We start from the raw sequence: 20000 nt of genomic DNA, 5'->3' as shown, positions 1-20000 counted from the left end.
ACACCACAGTGACTGTTAGAAAGCGTTGTGTTGTGTTAAAGTGGAGTTTCTGAGGAGAATGTCACTCCCGCCGGACTGCTTTCAATTTCTGGCCGTTTTAAGTGAATGACAAACGGTGGTTTGTGGAGAGAAAAGGGGGTGAATACCTGGATAGAATTAAAAAAAATACAACTTGAACACGTGCTCTTTGGTGGATAATGTGTTTGCCGAATTACAGAAGATGGTTGGACAGACTCAGAAAAGATGGTGAATCTAACTTTATCGGTACATTTGGTCCATGCTGCACCTTTAACACAAAGTTATATGAAAATCGGGCCGGAAGTGTTTCTGTAACTCTGCTGACAGACAGACAAACCGAGGCGGAAACAGGAGACAGTAAAACATGAAGCAGCTGCACTATGCATTGGTGGAATGTAACTAAGTACATTTACTCCAGTACTGTATTTAAGTACAGAATGTTGAGGTACTTGTACTTTATTTGAGTCTTTTCTTTTCATGCCACTTTCTACTTCTACTCTTTAGTTACTAGTTACTTTAGTTACTAGTTACTTTAGTTACTCCACTACATTCATCTGTTCCAGCTTTAGTTACTAGTTACTTTAGTTACTAGTTACTTTAGTTACTCCGCTACATTCATCTGTTCCAGCTTTAGTTACTAGTTACTTTAGTTACTAGTTACTTTAGTTACTCCGCTACATTCATCTGTTCCAGCTTTAGTTACTAGTTACTTTAGTTACTCCACTACATTCATCTGTTCCAGCTTTAGTTACTAGTTACTTTAGTTACTCCTCTACATTCATCTGTTCCAGCTTTAGTTACTAGTTACTTTAGTTACTAGTTACTTTAGTTACTCCTCTACATTCATCTGTTCCAGCTTTAGTTACTAGTTACTTTAGTTACTCCACTACATTCATCTGTTCCAGCTTTAGTTACTAGTTACTTTAGTTACTAGTTACTTTAGTTACTCCGCTACATTCATCTGTTCCAGCTTTAGTTACTAGTTACTTTAGTTACTCCTCTACATTCATCTGTTCCAGCTTTGGTTACTAGTTACTTTAGTTACTCCACTACATTCATCTGTTCCAGCTTTAGTTACTAGTTACTTTAGTTACTAGTTACTTTAGTTCCAGCTTTGGTTACTAGTTACTTTAGTTACTAGTTACTTTAGTTACTCCTCTACATTCATCTGTTCCAGCTTTGGTTACCAGTTACTTTAGTTACATTCATCTGTTCCAGCTTTAGTTACTAGTTACTTTAGTTACTCTGCTACATTCATCTGTTGCAGCTTTAGTTACTAGTTACTTTAGTTACTCCTCTACATTCATCTGTTCCAGCTTTAGTTACTAGTTACTTTAGTTACTCCTCTACATTCATCTGTTCCAGCTTTAGTTACTAGTTACTTTAGTTACTAGTTACTTTAGTTACTCCTCTACATTCATCTGTTCCAGCTTTGTGTTACTAGTTACTTTAGTTACTCCACTACATTCATCTGTTCCAGCTTTGTTACTAGTTACTTTAGTTACTCCGCTACATTCATCTGTTCCAGCTTTAGTTACTAGTTACTTTAGTTACTAGTTACTTTAGTTACTCCTCTACATTCATCTGTTCCAGCTTTAGTTACTAGTTACTTTAGTTACTCAACTACATTCGTCTGCTCCAGCTTTAGTTACTAGTTACTTTAGTTACTAGTTACTTTAGTTACTCCACTACATTCGTCTGCTCCAGCTTTAGTTACTAGTTACTTTAGTTACTAGTTACTTTAGTTACTCCGCTACATTCATCTGTTACAGCTTTAGTTACTAGTTACTTTAGTTACTCCACTACAATTATCTGTTACAGCTTTAGTTACTAGTTACTTTAGTTACTAGTTACTTTAGTTACTCCGCTACATTCATCTGTTACAGCTTTAGTTACTAGTTACTTTAGTTACTACGCTACATTCATCTGTTGCAGCTTTAGTTACTAGTTACTTTAGTTACTCCACTACATTCATCTGCTACAGCTTTAGTTACTAGTTACTTTAGTTACTCCGCTACATTCATCTGTTACAGCTTTAGTTACTAGTTACTTTAGTTACTAGTTACTTTAGTTACTCCGCTACATTCATCTGTTACAGCTTTAGTTACTAGTTACTTTAGTTACTCCGCTACATTCATCTGTTACAGCTTTAGTTACTAGTTACTTTAGTTACTAGTTACTTTAGTTACTCCGCTACATTCATCTGTTACAGCTTTAGTTACTAGTTACTTTAGTTACTCCACTACAATTATCTGTTACAGTGTACTAGTTACTTTGTTACTCCGTACATTCATCTGTTACAGCTTTAGTTACTAGTTACTTTAGTTACTACGCTACATTCATCTGTTGCAGCTTTAGTTACTAGTTACTTTAGTTACTCCACTACATTCATCTGCTACAGCTTTAGTTACTAGTTACTTTAGTTACTCCGCTACATTCATCTGTTACAGTTACTAGTTACTTTAGTTACTAGTTACTTTAGTTACTCCACTACATTCATCTGCTACAGCTTTTAGTTACTAGTTACTTTAGTTACTCCGCTACATTCATCTGTTACAGCTTTAGTTACTAGTTACTTTAGTTACTAGTTACTTTAGTTACTCCGCTACATGCATCTGTTACTGCTTTAGTTACTAGTTACTTTAGTTACTCCGCTACATTCATCTGTTACAGCTTTTAGTTACTAGTTACTTTAGTTACTCCACTACATTCATCTGTTCCAGCTTTAGTTACTAGTTACTTTAGTTACTCCTCTACATTCATCTGTTCCAGTTTAGTTACTAGTTACTTTAGTTACTCCACTACATTCATCTGTTCCAGTTTTAGTTACTAGTTACTTTAGTTACTCCTGTTCATCTGTTCCAGCTTTGTACTAGTTACTTAAGTTACTCCTCTACATTCATCTGTTCCAGTTTTAGTTACTAGTTACTTTAGTTACTCCTCTACATTCATCTGTTCCAGCTTTAGTTACTAGTTACTTTAGTTACTCCGTGTTACAGCTTTAGTTACTAGTTACTTTAGTTACTCCGCTACATTCATCTGTTACAGCTTTAGTTACTAGTTACTTTAGTTACTCCACTACATTCATCTGTTCCAGCTTTAGTTACTAGTTACTTTAGTTACTCCGCTACATTCATCTGTTCCAGCTTTAGTTACTAGTTACTTTAGTTACTCCTCTACATTCATCTGTTCCAGCTTTAGTTACTAGTTACTTTAGTTACTCCGCTACATTCATCTGTTCCAGCTTTAGTTACTAGTTACTTTAGTTACTCCGCTACATTCATCTGTTCCAGCTTTAGTTACTAGTTACTTTAGTTACTCCGCTACATTCATCTGTTACAGCTTTAGTTACTAGTTACTTTAGTTACTCCGCTACATTCATCTGTTACAGCTTTAGTTACTAGTTACTTTAGTTACTCCGCTACATTCATCTGTTCCAGCTTTAGTTACTAGTTACTTTAGTTACTCCGCTACATTCATCTGTTCCAGCTTTAGTTACTGTGTGTGTGTGTGTGTGTGTGTGTGTGTGTGTGTGTGTGTGTGTGTGTGTGTGTGTGTGTGTGTGTGTGTGTGTGTGTGTGTGTGTGTGTGTGAACATTTGCAATGCAGGACTTTAACTGTAACAGAGTATTACTACAGTGTGGTATTAGTACTTTTACTGCAGTAATCTGAATACTTTTGTCTCTCTCTCTGCAGGCTGGATGTTGATCTTCATCCTCCTCTTCTCCTCTTCATCGGCTCACAGTGACGTCTTCACCTCCATCGGTGAGAGTGGATCCTTCTCTTCATTCATTCCTGTGCTTCCCTGTGTGTGTGTGTGTGTGTGTGTGTGTGTGTGTGTGTGTGTGTGTGTGTGTGTGTGTGTGTGTGTGTGTGTGTGTGTGTGTGTGTGTGTGTCTTTATTCATTCCTCTGACTCCTCTGCTTCTGTGTGTGTGTGTGTGTGTCTGTGTGTGTCTGTCTCTGTGTGTGTGTGTGTGTGTGTGTGTGTGTGTGTGTGTGTGTGTCTGTGTCTCGGTCTCTGTGTGCGTCTGTGTGTGTGTGTGTGTGTGTGTGTGTGTCTTTCTGTGTGTGTTTCCAGGTCAGATGACCGACCTGCTGTTCGTGGAGAAGGACCTGGTCTCCTCCCTGAAGGACTACATCCGAGCAGAGGAGAGCAAACTGGAGCAGATTAAAAAGTAAGAGACATGTGGGACAGTAAGAGACATGTGGGACAGTAAGAGACATGTCAGGCACGGGACAGTAAGAGACATGTGGGACAGTAAGAGACATGTCAGGCACGGGACAGTAAGAGACATGTGGGACAGTAAGAGACATGTGGGACAGTAAGAGACATGTCAGGCACGGGACAGTAAGAGACATGTGGGACAGTAAGAGACATGTGGGACAGTAAGAGACATGTCAGGCACGGGACAGTAAGAGACATGTCAGGCACGGGACAGTAAGAGACATGTGGGACAGTAAGAGACATGTCAGGCACGGGACAGTAAGAGACATGTCAGGCACGGGACAGTAAGAGACATGTGGGACAGTAAGAGACATGTGGGACAGTAAGAGACATGTCAGGCACGGGACAGTAAGAGACATGTCAGGCACGGGACAGTAAGAGACATGTGGGACAGTAAGAGACATGTGGGACAGTAAGAGACATGTGGGACAGTAAGAGACATGTCAGGTTACTGAAATGGTTCCTAAATTCTCGTTACCCAAACGGTAAATCTCCTTTACCGACATGTTGCTAGCTTGCTGAGCTAACGAGCTATGCTTGGCCTGCAGCAGTAGCCTGGCTCGTGGTTGTATTTTCATACGCTTCGTTGATCTGATTGGTTGATTTGGCCCGTCTATCACCGACTATAGGTGGTAGATAGACAGATGGTTTATCCAATCAGATTTTCGCCACCTTCCAGAAATATTTCTTACCGTGACTCCAACTTTTCATATCAGTCAGGTTTACACTTCAGTCCAGACTCCAGGTTTTACCACCACTGAAGTGGCTCACAACAAAATAACCCTTTTTGATTGGCTTATGTCCGCTGTTTTATTTATATATATATATATATATATATATATATATATATATATATATATATATATATATATATATATGGGAGAATATGGTGTGACCAAATACACACACTGACGATATAAACATAACTATAATATACTCTTTGACAGTATAATTTAAAATGTTAATATGCTATAACATTAGTTAAGTCAGATGGATATTACTCATGTAGCAAGTTGCATGATTGTCCATAGATGTTACAATTAACGTTACACTTTTGTACATTTGATTATCACAAGTAACTCTCACCGGGGAAGACATAATGGGCACTAGTGAGAAAACAAAAAAAAAAAAATATATATATATATATTTTTTTTAACATCCCTCAGAACATAACAAATGACATAACAAAACATCCCTACTGTTACACATTTTACTCTTATGTTAAAATACCAAATAAAAGTAATTTTACTGATTTAACCAACAATTACAGCACATAACTGGTATGGACATTGAACCAAAAATTATTATTATTATTACTATTATTATTGTAAGAATAAAACAACAAGAAACAGTGTTTCAGTATAAGATTCTTTTATATGCTTTAAACCAATAGTCAGGATGTGAGTACAAAGTATTCCATGATAAGGCTGTCAATATCAGTTGGGTAAAAACAGTAAATGTGTTTACAGGTTAGGCAGACATACATGCGTCTGGTGGCCAGTAGCAATTTCCCAGAAGCTGACATCTGTAAGGAGATATGTCAGGAGATAGGCAGTGTCCACATCCTCGCCACAGTCAGTGTCACCACCCAGACCCATCCACCTGAACAGGAAACAGAAGAGGGAGGCAATTAGCAGTACATTTGCACAGGCACTTTGACAGATGACATACTGAACATCTACATAATAAAAAATGACCATTCATATTTTACTTCTGTGGAAGGCTTCTCCCCAGCTACGGCACTGTCATCTCAGCAAGATCTGGAACTTAGCAGTGAGGGCTGTGAAGAGTCTGAGGTAGAAAGTTTAATGGAAGAGAGTCAAGATAATTGCAGTGAAGATGAGTTTGAGTTGGGTAGAGCGGAAAGCATCAGTGATGAGGATCAAAGTTTCAGTGATGTCGAGGATGAGGAAACAAATGTCTCACAAGAGCGAAAAAGGAGAATTGTTGAAGCTCTTTCATGGGTGTCATTGGGAAGGCTGTGGCAAATGTTTGGTGAGGCCACCGGCGGTCTCCAAAAGTGGATTTGGGCTCAGGATCAACACAGAATGCATTGATGGCCATGATTTTATGTGGCATTCTCAGCCTTTAGTTAGAGGAATCATGGAATGCAATGTGTCTGTACCTGCTGCTGTATTTGTCACTGGAAATGAGTGCAGTCCATTCATGGAGGTGTGCGACACCATTGGTCTGGAAACCATCTCAAAAAGACAGTGGTTCAACATACAGAAGGCCTATGTCATCCCAGAGGTCAACCATACCTGGACAGTACACAACGAGGCTGTACTGAGTGCTCATCGTGTCAGGAGACTCCAGATATGACAGTCCAGGTCACAACGCCTCATATGGAACCTACTCACTCCTGGACATCAAGTCGAAGTTGGTGGTGGCACAGGAAACTGTTCAAGTCACAGAGGCGAAGAACGGTTATTGGCTTGAGGTGGATGGTATGGAAAGGTGCCTTTCCAAGTTGGGAGAATATGGTGTGACCATATCTGTTTTGGCAACCGACTGCCACCCATCAGTGCAGAAAGTCATGCGTCAGGAATATAAATCTATACAGCATGAATATGACCTCTGGCACATTGTTAAGTCTGTCACAAAACGACTGCTGCAGTGCCACAACGAAGAGTTGTTTGAGTGGATCAGAATGATCACAAACCACCTCTGGTTTTGTGTCACAACATGTGAGGGAAGTGTGACTAAGTTGAAAGACAAGTGGATCTCAATCTCGCATCACATTACCAATGTGCACCATTGGGTGTCTGGTGAGACAATGACCAGGTGTGAGCACCGTACCTACACCCCTGAGGAAGAGAGTCCGCGTCCATGGCTCCTCCCTAGCTCTGCTGCCTTTCAGCAACTGCAGAAGATAGTGCTTGACAAGCAGCTCTTGAAGAAATTGGAGAAAACCACACTTGGCATTCACACAGGACAGCTAGAGAGTCTTCACTCCCTGTACACGAAGTACGCCACAAAAGAGGAAGAAAATTTCTGAGGGAGAGTTTGGAGGCACGTCTGCGGGTTGCTGCTATGGATCACAACAGTAATGTGGACCGGAAGACAGCTAAAACAAAAGAAGGTGAAGAGCAACATAAACACCAGTACTCCAAGTCTGCTCAACAGTATGTTGTGACCCCACTGAAGGTGGACAAGGATTATACCTTCAGGAAGAACATAGTGGCAGGAGTGATCAATAGGTGCAAGTCGACATCCATCCGGGCAACATTGCAGGAGCTGAAAACGGAGACTGTTATCACGCTGGCCCAGCACAAAGGTGTGGAAACACCAGAGAAAGCGGCGTCTGTTGCCAAGCATCTGAGCAGGTTCACATCCTCACAGTCCCGTAACAGAGTAACAAACCCTGACTGAGGAAGAGCAGAAAGAACAACACAAAGTTTAGTGTCAAACACTATCCTTGTCAAAATAGTTTTTTTCCTTGATTGTTAATTTCCTTAATTGTTCCATGATTACACTGTACAGTGGTGTGAAAAAGTGTTTGCCCCCTTCCTCATTTCCTGTTCCTTTGCATGTTTGTCACACTTAAGTGTTTCGGAACATCAAACCAATTTAAACAATAGTCAAGGACAACACAAGTAAACACAAAATGCAATTTGTAAATGAAGGTGTTTATTATTAAAGGAGAAAAAAAATCCAAACCATCATGGCCCTGTGTGAAAAAGTGATTGCCCCCTAAACCTAATAACTGGTTGGGCCACCCTTAGCAGCAACAACTGCAACCAAGCGTTTGCGATAACGTGCAATGAGGCTTTTACAGCGTCCTGGAGGAATTTTGGCCCACTCATCTTTGCAGAATTGTCCTAATTCAGTTACATTAGAGGGTTTTCGAGCATGAACGGCCTTTTTAGGTCATACCACAACATCTCAATAGGATTCAGGTCAGGACTTTGGCTAGGCCACTCCAAAGTCTTCATTTTGTTTTTCTTCAGCCATTCGGTGGTGGACTTGCTGGTGTGTTTAGGATCATTGTCCTGCTGCAGAACCCAAGTTCGTTTCAGCTTGAGTACACGAACAGATGGTCGGACATTCTCCTTCAGGATCTCTTGGTAGACAGCAGAATTCATAGTTCCTTTTATCACGGCAAGTCTTCCAGGTCCTGAAGCAGCAAAACAGCCCCAGACCATCACACTGCCACCACCATATTTTACAGTTGGTATAATGTTCTTTTTATGAAATGCAGTGTTCCTTCTACGCCAGATATACTTGGACACACACCTTCCAAAGAGTTCCACTTTTGTCTCATCGGTCCACAGAATGTTGTCCCAAAAGTCTTGGGGATCATCAAGATGTGTTCTGGAGAAATTGAGGCGAGCTTTGATGTTCTTTTTTGCTCAGCAGTGGTTTTCTCCTTGGAACTCTGCCATGCAGGCCATTTTTGCCCAGTCTTTTCCTGATGGTGGAGGCATGAACGCTGACCTTAACTGAGGCAAGTGAGGCCTGCAGTTCTTTGGACGTTGTTGTGGGGTCTTTTGTGACCTCTTGGATGAGTCGTCGCTGCGCTCTTGGGGTAATTTTGGGCGGCCGCCACTCCTGGGAAGGTTCACCACTGTTCCATGTCTTCGCCATTTGTGGATAATGGCTCTCACTGTGGTTCGCTGGATTCCCAAAGCTTTGGAAATGGCTTTATAACCCTTTCCAGACTGATAGATCTCAATTACTTTCTTTCTCAATTGTTCCTGAATTTCTTTGGGTCTCGGCATGATGTGTAGCTTTTAAGGATCTTCTGGTGGACCTTACTGTGTCAAGCAGCTCCTATTTAAGTGATGCCTTGATTGTGAACAGGTGTGGCAATAATCAGGCCTGGGTGTGGCTAGAGAAATTGAACTCAGGTGTGGACAACCACAGTTATAGTATGTTTTAACAAGGGGGGCAATCACTTTTTCACACAGGGCCATGATGGTTTGGATTTTTTTTCTCCTTTAATAATAAACACCTTCATTTACAAATTGCATTTTGTGTTTACTTGTGTTGTCCTTGACTTTTGTTTAAATTGGTTTGATGTTCCGAAACACTTAAGTGTGACAAACATGCAAAGGAACAGGAAATGAGGAAGGGGGCAAACACTTTTTCACACCACTGTATATTAGAATTCATTTAGAGCATTTTTTTTCTAAATGAGTTATATGGATTTACATTGTAAATTTCCCATTATTTAAAGTACATTATTTGTGCCAGTCTGAGCTCAGTTCAGTGTCAGACAAGCTGTTGTCATTTAATCACTATGCCTATAAAATAATTATTTGATGTTAAACTTTCAAATGTGTAATGTAATTAGAGTGATTGTTTAAACATACAAGGCTTTACATCCATGGTCACAGTATACTGAGACAGTACCTCAACCACCTGGCTTGACTTACCTGCATTGCTGTTAAATATTCACATTCCTTCTCAAAACTACTAAATATAATTTAAATGCCCATTAAACCACTTGATGAAATATTACAATAAATCCTCTTTAATGGCAAACATTGAATGCAACTTAAAATTCATCATATGCATATTCAAAACCATGATATTCAAGGGATGGAAAAAAGAGCCCTGATGGAGCCAACAACACAGGCTGGAATCCGAATCCGGTTCTTCTTCCCCAAATGCCCTCTGGCCCTAAGGGTAAACTGCCGGTATGCAGTCAACCTAAATAGACTGATGAAAAGAAAGAAATGTATTGGTTAGGTTTCAAATAATTTTTTTTGTACATTTCATGGCCTTATAAAACACTTATTATGTAATGTATATGTACACATTTATTTAGTAGTTTAGTATAACTACATGTATTCATACATTTACTCTCCAGAACTGTTAGCTATTCATGCAGTTCCACATGATTTAGTTCATAAAATGGTTGTTTACATCTGGTTGTGTAACAAGCTTCCAGAACAAAGTGACAGTCAGTCACCAGGGGAGGTCTGCTGATTGTTGTTTTGACCACAGGGCCACAGAATTCTGTTCAATACAGTTTGTCTGTATGGGTTTTGCACTGCAGAATAACGTTGGTGATGTAATCTAGCACATTACATTATGTATTATTTGTATCTGCTATCAATTACAAGAGGGTGAATAATTTCTGTCAGATTACAGAATATGGCTGCGTTAGTGATGATCTCAGTCAAAAGTTATTGACAATAAACCTGGCTGAATGTAGGAATATCCCGACATCAAACAACTAACGTTAGGTACAGTCATTATTAGTTAACAGCTGTAAGCATGAACTAACTCATGCTAACTTAGTCAGGGCTCGACATTAACTTCTTGAGGCACTTGTACATTGTACCTGTACATTTACGTTTCAATTGTCCACGCACAAAAGTCACTTTTCTACAATTTCACTTTATACCCGGCAGAGGCTGATTTATCAAGGGATCCTTTAAAAAGGTGTAGCTACTTTACAGTTGATTATTACCTGATATTTAATCCGGCAAGTCGCGGAGCTGAGGTTTTACAATAACTTGACGGAAAAACGAGCAGTGGAGTAGTAACGTTACGAGGCAGAGAGCCAGCTGCTAAATGAGTCAAATTAACTTCATGCTTCCTCCACACAAAGCACACTGCCATCGCCACGAGTGACGGCTTTTTTCGGCTCGTTTTCTGTTAACGATGTGAGGTGAGATGGTAACGTTAAGGCGGAGTTAGCAAGCTAACGTTCGCTAACTAACACAGGCTGGTTGGCTTGCTGGTTCCGCCGTGCTTTTATGCTGCATCGCTTACAGAGAATGAGCTGAACAGCTAGCTAGCTAGCTAGCGGTCCGTCCGACGTTAGCGCTCCGCTGGGTCTAACGTTAGCGCTCCGCTGCCCCGGATTGTGGGGGAAAAAAATGTATTTGTTTCAAATCGGTAACATAGACGTAATGAGTGGCACATAACGCTAAGTAACATGGCATTTTACTTTGTTTTATTTTAGTTTTAACTTGTCCAGGGGGGCAAGTAAATTCCTCTTCCACTTGCCCTACAAAAACTCCACTTGTCCCGGACAAGTGGACAAGCCTTAATGTCGAGCCCTGTTAGTGTTTAGCTAACTTAGTGAAGTTCATTAGTCTTTTATTAGTGTCTCTGTGTGTGTCTTTGTGTGTGTGTGTGTGTGTCCTCAGATGGGCAGACCGACTGGACATCCTGTCGGCGGTGGCCACCGAGGACCCCGAGGCGTTCCTGGGACACCCGGTCAACGCTTTCAAACTGATGAAGAGGCTGAACACGGAGTGGGGGGAGCTGGAGAGCCTGGTGCTCTCGGACACGTCCCACGGTAACCATAGCGATACACCACCACGGTAACCATAGCGTCCTGGCTGCACCACAGATGCATTCTGGGATGGGAGAAACAACCACTCTGGGTTGTTTGCATTTCTCTAAACAAGGGGAGTTAAACTCAGTCTCACTAAGGACCAGACATTTATAGTGTCTGTGTGTGTGTGTCTCTGTGTGTCTCTGTATGTATGTGTGTGTGCGTGTGTCTGTGTTTGTGTGTCTGTGTTTGTGTGTGTGTGGAATGTAACAAAGTATTTGTACTTTGTTACATTACAAAAACAAGTGACATGTAGTAATAAAAGCACATTAATAACCTCTCCATGTCTGGCCCTTGGTGTGATTCTCTCTTTCCAGTGTGGCCTTCTGGGAAACTGAGTTTGATCCCCCTGATATAAAAGAACTCGTCATAGCCCAGTAAGTCCTGGCATCAGGTTGCCCTCGAGCTCGTCCAGGCTTCCCGTTTCGGCTTTTTCACGTGACTTTTTTTTTTTTTTTTCTTTTCAAATACGCTGCACTTTTGCCAATTTCCGTGCAAAATCTGCGGGGCTTTGCATGATGTCATAATCTCCGCATTTTCGTTGCAAAAAAGTCCCGTAATATATCTCAGCAGAAAGTTGAAAAATGTTGCATTTACTTCACACAAGAGCAGCCGTTTTCCCCTGTCGCCATGGGAACGTTATGAAGTGATGTAATTACGCGACGTGAACATCATCGACACACACACAGACAGACAGACAATTTATTTATTTATTTATTTATTTATTTGACAGGGACCATGCACCATGTAAATATGCCACTTTCCATCTGCAGTCCCTAGGCAGGTAACATAAGACTAACAAAGACAACCAGCAGTTATACAGCGCTCATTCACTACATTACATTAAAAGGTACACATCAGTACACAAACGGTGGAGTATTCCTTTAAGAAAACGAGCCGCATAATCAAAGATTTATGCCCTCAACAATCAGAAAAAACTCCATTTCTCTGGAAGGACTGGCTTATGGTGTTGTGGAAAAAGCTGCCTCCTGCTGGTGCGAAGCTGCCTCCTGCTGGTGCGACTCCTAAGGCTCCTGTAACGGAGGATGGACAACAGTCCATGACTGTGTGTGGTCATCGATGATATTGCAGTGTTTCCTTTAGGATTTCTTTTAGCAGTGGGGGGCAGTTCCGAACACCCCAAGCGCAACCCACAAACTAATATATTTATTCACCTCTATTCACACACACAATGAGGCATATTCTCAGTTGTGATAGAACTGTATTTTTTGAGTTACTATACTTTGAGTTACCAACTTTGATCTTGACATATAGGCTAAGAATTTTGTAGCAAATAACAATAACCCCACTATTAATTACATTATCTTAATGCAGTCAATCAATAATGCTCCTAAAATACAAACGTGAGAAAGGGCGTTGAGCAATCGCTATTATATCGGATCAACCACCACGTGCAATTTAGCTCGCAGGTGAAGAACACAAACAACGAAAATCACCAGTTAACTTAATTTAAATTTAAAGACCTATAGACTGATACAAGACAAGACCTATAGACTGATACAAGACCTATAGACTGAGACAATACCTATAGACTGAGACAAGACAAGACCTATAGACTGAGACAAGACCTATAGACTGAGACAAGACCTATAGACTGATACAAGACCTATAGACTGATACAAGACAAGACCTATAGACTGATACAAGACCTATAGACTGATACAAGACCTATAGACTGATACAAGACAAGACCTATAGACTGATACAAGACCTATAGACTGATACAAGAAAAGACCTATAGACTGATACAAGACCTATAGACTGATACAAGACCTATAGACTGATACAAGACAAGACCTATAGACTGATACAAGACCTATATACTGATACAAGACCTATAGACTGATACAAGACCTATAGACTGATACAAGACAAGACCTATAGACTGATACAAGACCTATAGACTGATACAAGACAAGACCTATAGACTGATACAAGACAAGACCTATAGACTGATACAAGACCTATAGACTGATAAAAGACCAGACCTATAGACTGATACAAGACAAGACCTATAGACTGATACAAGACCTATAGACTGATACAAGACCTATAGACTGATACAAGACAAGACCTATAGACTGATACAAGACCTATAGACTGATACAAGACAAGACCTATAGACAGATACAAGACCTATAGACTGATACAAGACAAGACCTATAGACTGATACAAGACAAGACCTATAGACTGATACAAGACCTATAGACTGATACAAGACAAGACCTATAGACTGATACAAGACCTATAGACTGATACAAGACCTATAGACTGATACAAGACAAGACCTATAGACTGATACAAGACCTATAGACTGATACAAGACAAGACCTATAGACTGATACAAGACCTATAGACTGATACAAGACAAGACCTATAGACTGATAAGACAAGACCTATAGACTGATACAAGACCTATAGACATACAGACCTATAGACTGATACAAGACCTATAGACTGATACAAGACCTACAAAGACAAGACCTATAGACTGATACAAGACCTATAGACTGATACAAGACAAGACCTATAGACTGATACAAGACAAGACCTATAGACTGATACAAGACCTATAGACTGATACAAGACAAGACCTATAGACTGATATAGACTGATAGACCTATAGACTGATACAAGAAAGGACCTATAGACTGATACAAGACCTATAGACTGATGCAAGACAAGACCTATAGACTGATACAAGACCTATAGACTGATGCAAGACAAGACCTATAGACTGATACAAGACCTATAGACTGATACAAGACCTATAGACTGATACAAGACAAGACCTATAGACTGATACAAGACCTATAGACTGATACAAGAAAGGACCTATAGACTGATACAAGACCTATAGACTGATACAAGACAAGACCTATAGACTGATACAAGACAAGACCTATAGACTGATACAAGACCTATAGACTGATACAAGACAAGACCTATAGACTGATACAAGACCTATAGACTGATACAAGACAAGACCTATAGACTGATACAAGACCTATAGACTGATACAAGACCTATAGACTGATACAAGACAAGTCCTATATACTGATACAAGACCTATAGACTGATACAAGACAAGACCTATAGACTGATACAAGGCCTATAGACTGATACAGGACCTATAGACTGATACAAGACCTATAGACTGATACAAGACCTATAGACTGATACAAGACAAGACCTATAGACTGATACAAGACCTATAGACTGATACAAGACAAGACCTATAGACTGATACAAGACCTATAGACTGATACAAGACACAGACACACACATACAGACACACACAAACACACATACAGAGACAGACAGACACACGTACAGAGACAGACACACACACACACAAACACACATACAGAGACAGACAGACACACGTACAGAGACAGACACACACACACAGACACACACACACAAAAACACACATACAGAGACATACACACATACAGAGACACACACACATACAGACACACACACATAGAGAGACACATACAGAGACAGACACATACACACACACACACATACAGAGACACACATAAAGAGACAGACAGACACACATACAGAGACAGACACACAGACACACACATACAGAGACACACACAAACCCACACATACAGAGACAGACACACGTACAGAGACAGACACACGGACACACACATACAGAGACACACACAAACACACATACAGAGACACACACAAACACACATACAGAGACACACACACACACACACACACACACACACACACATTGTTTTTTTTGATCGTTAGATCAAAATTGTAATTGCACAGCCCCTAACACTGGCTTTTCTCTCTCTCTTTCTTTCGCGATCTTTTCCCCAGCGTTCATCTCGAACCTGACCATCCGCAGGCAGCACTTCCCGAACGACGAGGACCAGAGCGGAGCCGCCAAAGCTCTGACGCGGCTGCTGGACACCTACCGGCTGGACACCGACTCGTTCTCCTCCGGAGAGCTGCCAGGTCAGCAGACAGCAGGGCCAAGTCACCTAGATCAGGGAAAGAGTTCACAATAACAGCTGGAGACAGACAGAGAAAGAGACACACACACACACACACACACATACAGAGACGCAGACACATACACATACAGAGACGCAGACACATATACATACAGAGACACACACACATACAGAGACGCAGACACACACACACACACACAGAGACAAACACACACACACACACACACACAGATACACACACACACACACACACATACAGACACACACACACACACACACACACACACATATATACAGAGACAACCACACACACACACACACATACACACACACGCATACAGAGACAAACACACACACATACACACACATACAGAGAAACACACACACATACAGAGACACACACACACACACACATACACACAGAGACAACCACACACACACACATAGAGACACACACACACACACACACACATACACACAGAGACAACCACACACACACACACACACACACACACATACAGACACACACACACACACACGCATACAGAGACAAACACACACACATACAGAGACAACCACACACACACACACACACACACACACACACACACATACATACAGACAGACTCACACAAAAACATACACGCAGACACAGACACACACACATGTCTCTGTATATGTGTATATGTGTGTGTGTTTGTGTGTGTCTCTGTATGTATGTGTGTGTGTGTGTGTGTGTGTGTGTGTGTGTGTGTCTCTGTATGTGTGTGTGTGTCCGACTCAGACTCAGACCTCCACTGTAACAGGTGCTGTGTGTCTGTCTGACGATATGTTAGTGTTACTCAGTGTTCAGGACGGATGATTTAACACACCAGTCCAGCAGAGAGCAACAACAAAATAAAAAGCTCTTGAAAAGAAGCTCGTGCTACATTAAAACCAACAGGTCGGCCTACAGCCGAGACATAGATTGTGTTAACCTATATTTTTAATATAGCAAACAACATTTTGAAATTATTTTTTTCCGTTTTTAACCATCCTGATATTCATTTTTATTTATATACATCTGTTATAATAATGCAGTAAAACAGCATAATTATGATATGATTGCAGGTAAACAAATACTGTGCATGTCCCTCAAAAGGTAACTCCCTCCCCCCCTCCCTCCCTCCCTCCCTCCCCCCCTCTCTCTCTAAATTGAATTTAATTAACTTTATTGGCATGAATGTAAAAAGAACAATAAAATCAAAGCACTACGCAAAATGAATACAAATAAAACAACAATATAAATAAACTCTCTCTCTCCCTCCCTCTCTCTCTGTCTCTCTCCCTCCCTCTCTCTCTGTCTCTCTCCCTCCCTCTCCTCTCTCCCCCCCCCCTTCCTCCTCCCTCTCTCTCCCTCCCTCTCTCCCTCCCTCCCTCTCTCTCTCCCCCTCTCTCTCTACCTCTCTCTCCCTCCCTCTGTCTCTGTCTCTCTGCCTCTCTTTCTCCCCTTCTCTCTTTCTCTCTCTCTCCCTCCATTTCTCCCTTTCTCCCTCCCCCTCCCTCTTTCTGTCCCTCTCCCTCCCTCTCCCTCTCTCTCCCCCTTCTCCCTCTCTCTCCCTCCCTCTCTCTCTTCCCCTCTCTCTCTACCTCTCTCTCCCCCTCTCTCTCTCTCTCCCTCCCTCTCTCCTTCCCTCTCTCTCTCCATTTCTCCCTCTCTCTCTCTCTCCCACTCTATCTCTCTCTCATTCCCTCTCTCTCCCTCCCTCCCTCTCTCCCTCTCTCTCTCTAAATTCAATTTAATTAACTTTATTTTTTGCATTATTGTTAAAAGAACAATAAAGTATAATACAACTAAAAAGTAAAACAACAATATTAATAAACTCTCTCTCTCCATCTCTCTCTCCCTCCTTCTCTCTCTGTCTCTGTCTCTCTCCCTCCCTCTCCCTCTCTCTCCCCCCCCTTCCCTCCTCCCTCTCTCTCCCTCCCTCTCTCCCTCCCTCTCTCTCTCCCCCTCTCTCTCTACCTCTCTCTCCCTCCCTCTGTCTCTGTCTCTCTGCCTCTCTTTCTCCCCTTCTCTCCTTCCCTATCTCTCTCCATTTCTCCCTCTCTCTCTCTCCCACTCTATCTCTCTCTCATTCCCTCTCTCTCTCCCTCCCTCCCTCTCTCTCCCTCTCTCTCTCTAAATTCAATTTAATTAACTTTATTTTTTGCATTAATGTTAAAAGAACAAAGTATAATACAACTAAAAAGTAAAACAACAATATTAATAAACTCTCTCTCTCCATCTCTCTCTCCCTCCTTCTCTCTCCCTCTCCATCTCTCTCCTCCTCCCCTCTCTCTCTCTCTTCCTCCCTCTCTCTCTCCCTCTCTCTCTGTCCCTCCCTCTCTCTCCCTCCCTCTCTCCCTCTCTCTCTCCCTCCCTCTCTCCCTCTCTCTCTCCCCCCTCCCTCCCTCCCTCCCTCCCAGGCTTGTCCCAGTCCTCCCCCCGTAGCTCTCTATCCGTGTCTGACTGCTTTGACCTGGGGAAGGTAGCGTACTCGGAGGCCGACTACTACCACACCGAGCTGTGGATGACTCAGGCGCTCAAGCAGCTGGACGCGGGGGGGCCCGGGGAGGACCAGGCGTCCGTCGCCGTGGACGCCGTCGCCGTGGACGCCGTCACCATCCTGGACTACCTGAGTTTCTCCGTCTACCAGCAGGGGGCGCTGGAGGCGGCGCTGGACTTCACCCGCAGGCTGCTGGCTCTCGGTCAGTCACTGCAACGCCACACTGGCTCATATTTCTAAAACAAAGAAAGATACTGAAATATTATATATATATATATATATATATATATATATATATATATATATATATATATATATATATATATTTTATTATGGCATGCTGTAAAGGAAATTATTATATATATATATATATATATATATATATATATATATATATATATATATATATAGATATATATCATCCATCCATCCATCCATCCATCCATCCATCTTAGTCCGCTTATCCGATTGTCGGGTCGGCGGGGAGCAGCTCCACAGGGGACCCCAAACTTCCCTTTCCCGAGCAACATTAACCAGCTCCGACTGGGGATCGGCGTTCCCAGGCCAGGTTGGAGATATAATCCCTCCACCTAGTCCTGGGTCTTCCCGAGGCCTCCTCCCAGCTGGGCGTGCCTGGAACACCTCCCTAGGGAGGCGCCCAGGGGCATCCTTACCAGATGCCCGAACCACCTCAACTGGCTCCTTTCGGCGCAAAGGAGCAGCGGCTCTCTCGAGCTCCTCACGGATGACTGAGCTTCTCACCCTATCTCTAAGGGAGGCGCCAGCCACCCTCCTGAGGAAACCCATTTCAACCGCTTGTACCCTGGATCTCGTTCTTTCGGTCATAACCCAGCCTTCATGACCATAGGTGAGGGTAGGAACGAAAACTGACCGGTAGATCGAGAGCTTTGCCTTCTGGCTAAGCTCTCTTTTAAATCTAGCGGTGCGATAGATTGAATGCAATACCGCACCCGCTGCGCCCGATTCTCCGACCAATCTCCCGCTCCATTGTCCCCTCACTCGCGAACAAAACCCCAAGGTACTTGAACTCCTTCACTTGGGGTAAGGACTCATTCCTTACCTGGAGAAGGCATTCCATCGGTTTCCTGCTGAGAACCATGGCCTCAGATTTAGAGGTGCTGATCCTCATCCCAACCGCTTCACACTCGGTTGCGAACCGATCCAGTGAGTGCTGAAGGTCGCAGGCCGATGATGCCATCAGGACCACATCATCTGCAAAGAGCAGCGATGAGATCCACAGCCCGCCAAACTGCAACCCCTCCCCACCCCGACTACGCCTCGATATCCTGTCCATAAATACTACAAACAAGATTGGTGACAAAGCGCAGCCCTGGCGGAGGCCAACCCTCACCTGAAAAGAGTCCGACTTACTACCGAGAACCCGGACACAGCTCTAGCTTTGGTTGTACAGAGATTGGATGGCCCTGAGAAGAGACCCCTCACCCCATACTCCCGCAGCACCTCCCACAGTATCTCCCGGGGACCCAGTCATCGCCTTCTCCAAATCCACAAAACACATGTAGACCGGTTGGGCATACTCCCAGGCTCCCTCCAGGATCCTTGCAAGAGTGAAGAGCTGGTCCGTTGTTCCCACGACCAGGACGGAATCCGCATTGTTCCTCCTCAACCCGAGGTTCGACTATCGGCCCGAACCCTCCTTTCCAGCACCTTGGAGTAGACTTTACCAGGGAGGCTGAGAAGTGTGATACCCCTATAATTGGCACACACCCTCTGGTCCCCTTTTTAAAAGGGAACCACCACCCCAGTCAGCCACTCCTTTGGCACCGTCCCAGACTTCCACGCAATGTTGAAAAGGCGTGTCAACCAGGACAGCCCCTCCACACCCAGAGCCTTGAGCATTTCTGGACGGATCTCATCAATCCCGGGGCTTTGCCACTGTG

At 42.5% G+C, this 20000-nt stretch overlaps 1 protein-coding gene across 1 annotated transcript in view; it reads left to right on the top strand.

The window, feature by feature from the left end:
* Positions 1-20000, top strand: part of LOC114548471 (prolyl 4-hydroxylase subunit alpha-1) — a 30589-nt gene that overhangs the window by 1045 nt on the left and 9544 nt on the right. The window contains exons 2-6 of the mRNA XM_028568452.1: positions 3715-3783; positions 4099-4195; positions 11352-11503; positions 15414-15551; positions 17999-18280. Coding sequence (XP_028424253.1) covers positions 3715-3783; positions 4099-4195; positions 11352-11503; positions 15414-15551; positions 17999-18280 — 738 coding nt within the window. The remainder of the gene's footprint in view (positions 1-3714; positions 3784-4098; positions 4196-11351; positions 11504-15413; positions 15552-17998; positions 18281-20000) is intronic.

Source organism: Perca flavescens, chromosome 21 (assembly GCF_004354835.1).
Source record: "Perca flavescens isolate YP-PL-M2 chromosome 21, PFLA_1.0, whole genome shotgun sequence".
NCBI classification, from domain to species: Eukaryota; Metazoa; Chordata; class Actinopteri; order Perciformes; family Percidae; genus Perca; species Perca flavescens.
This window is presented reverse-complemented; position numbering and strand designations above follow the sequence as displayed.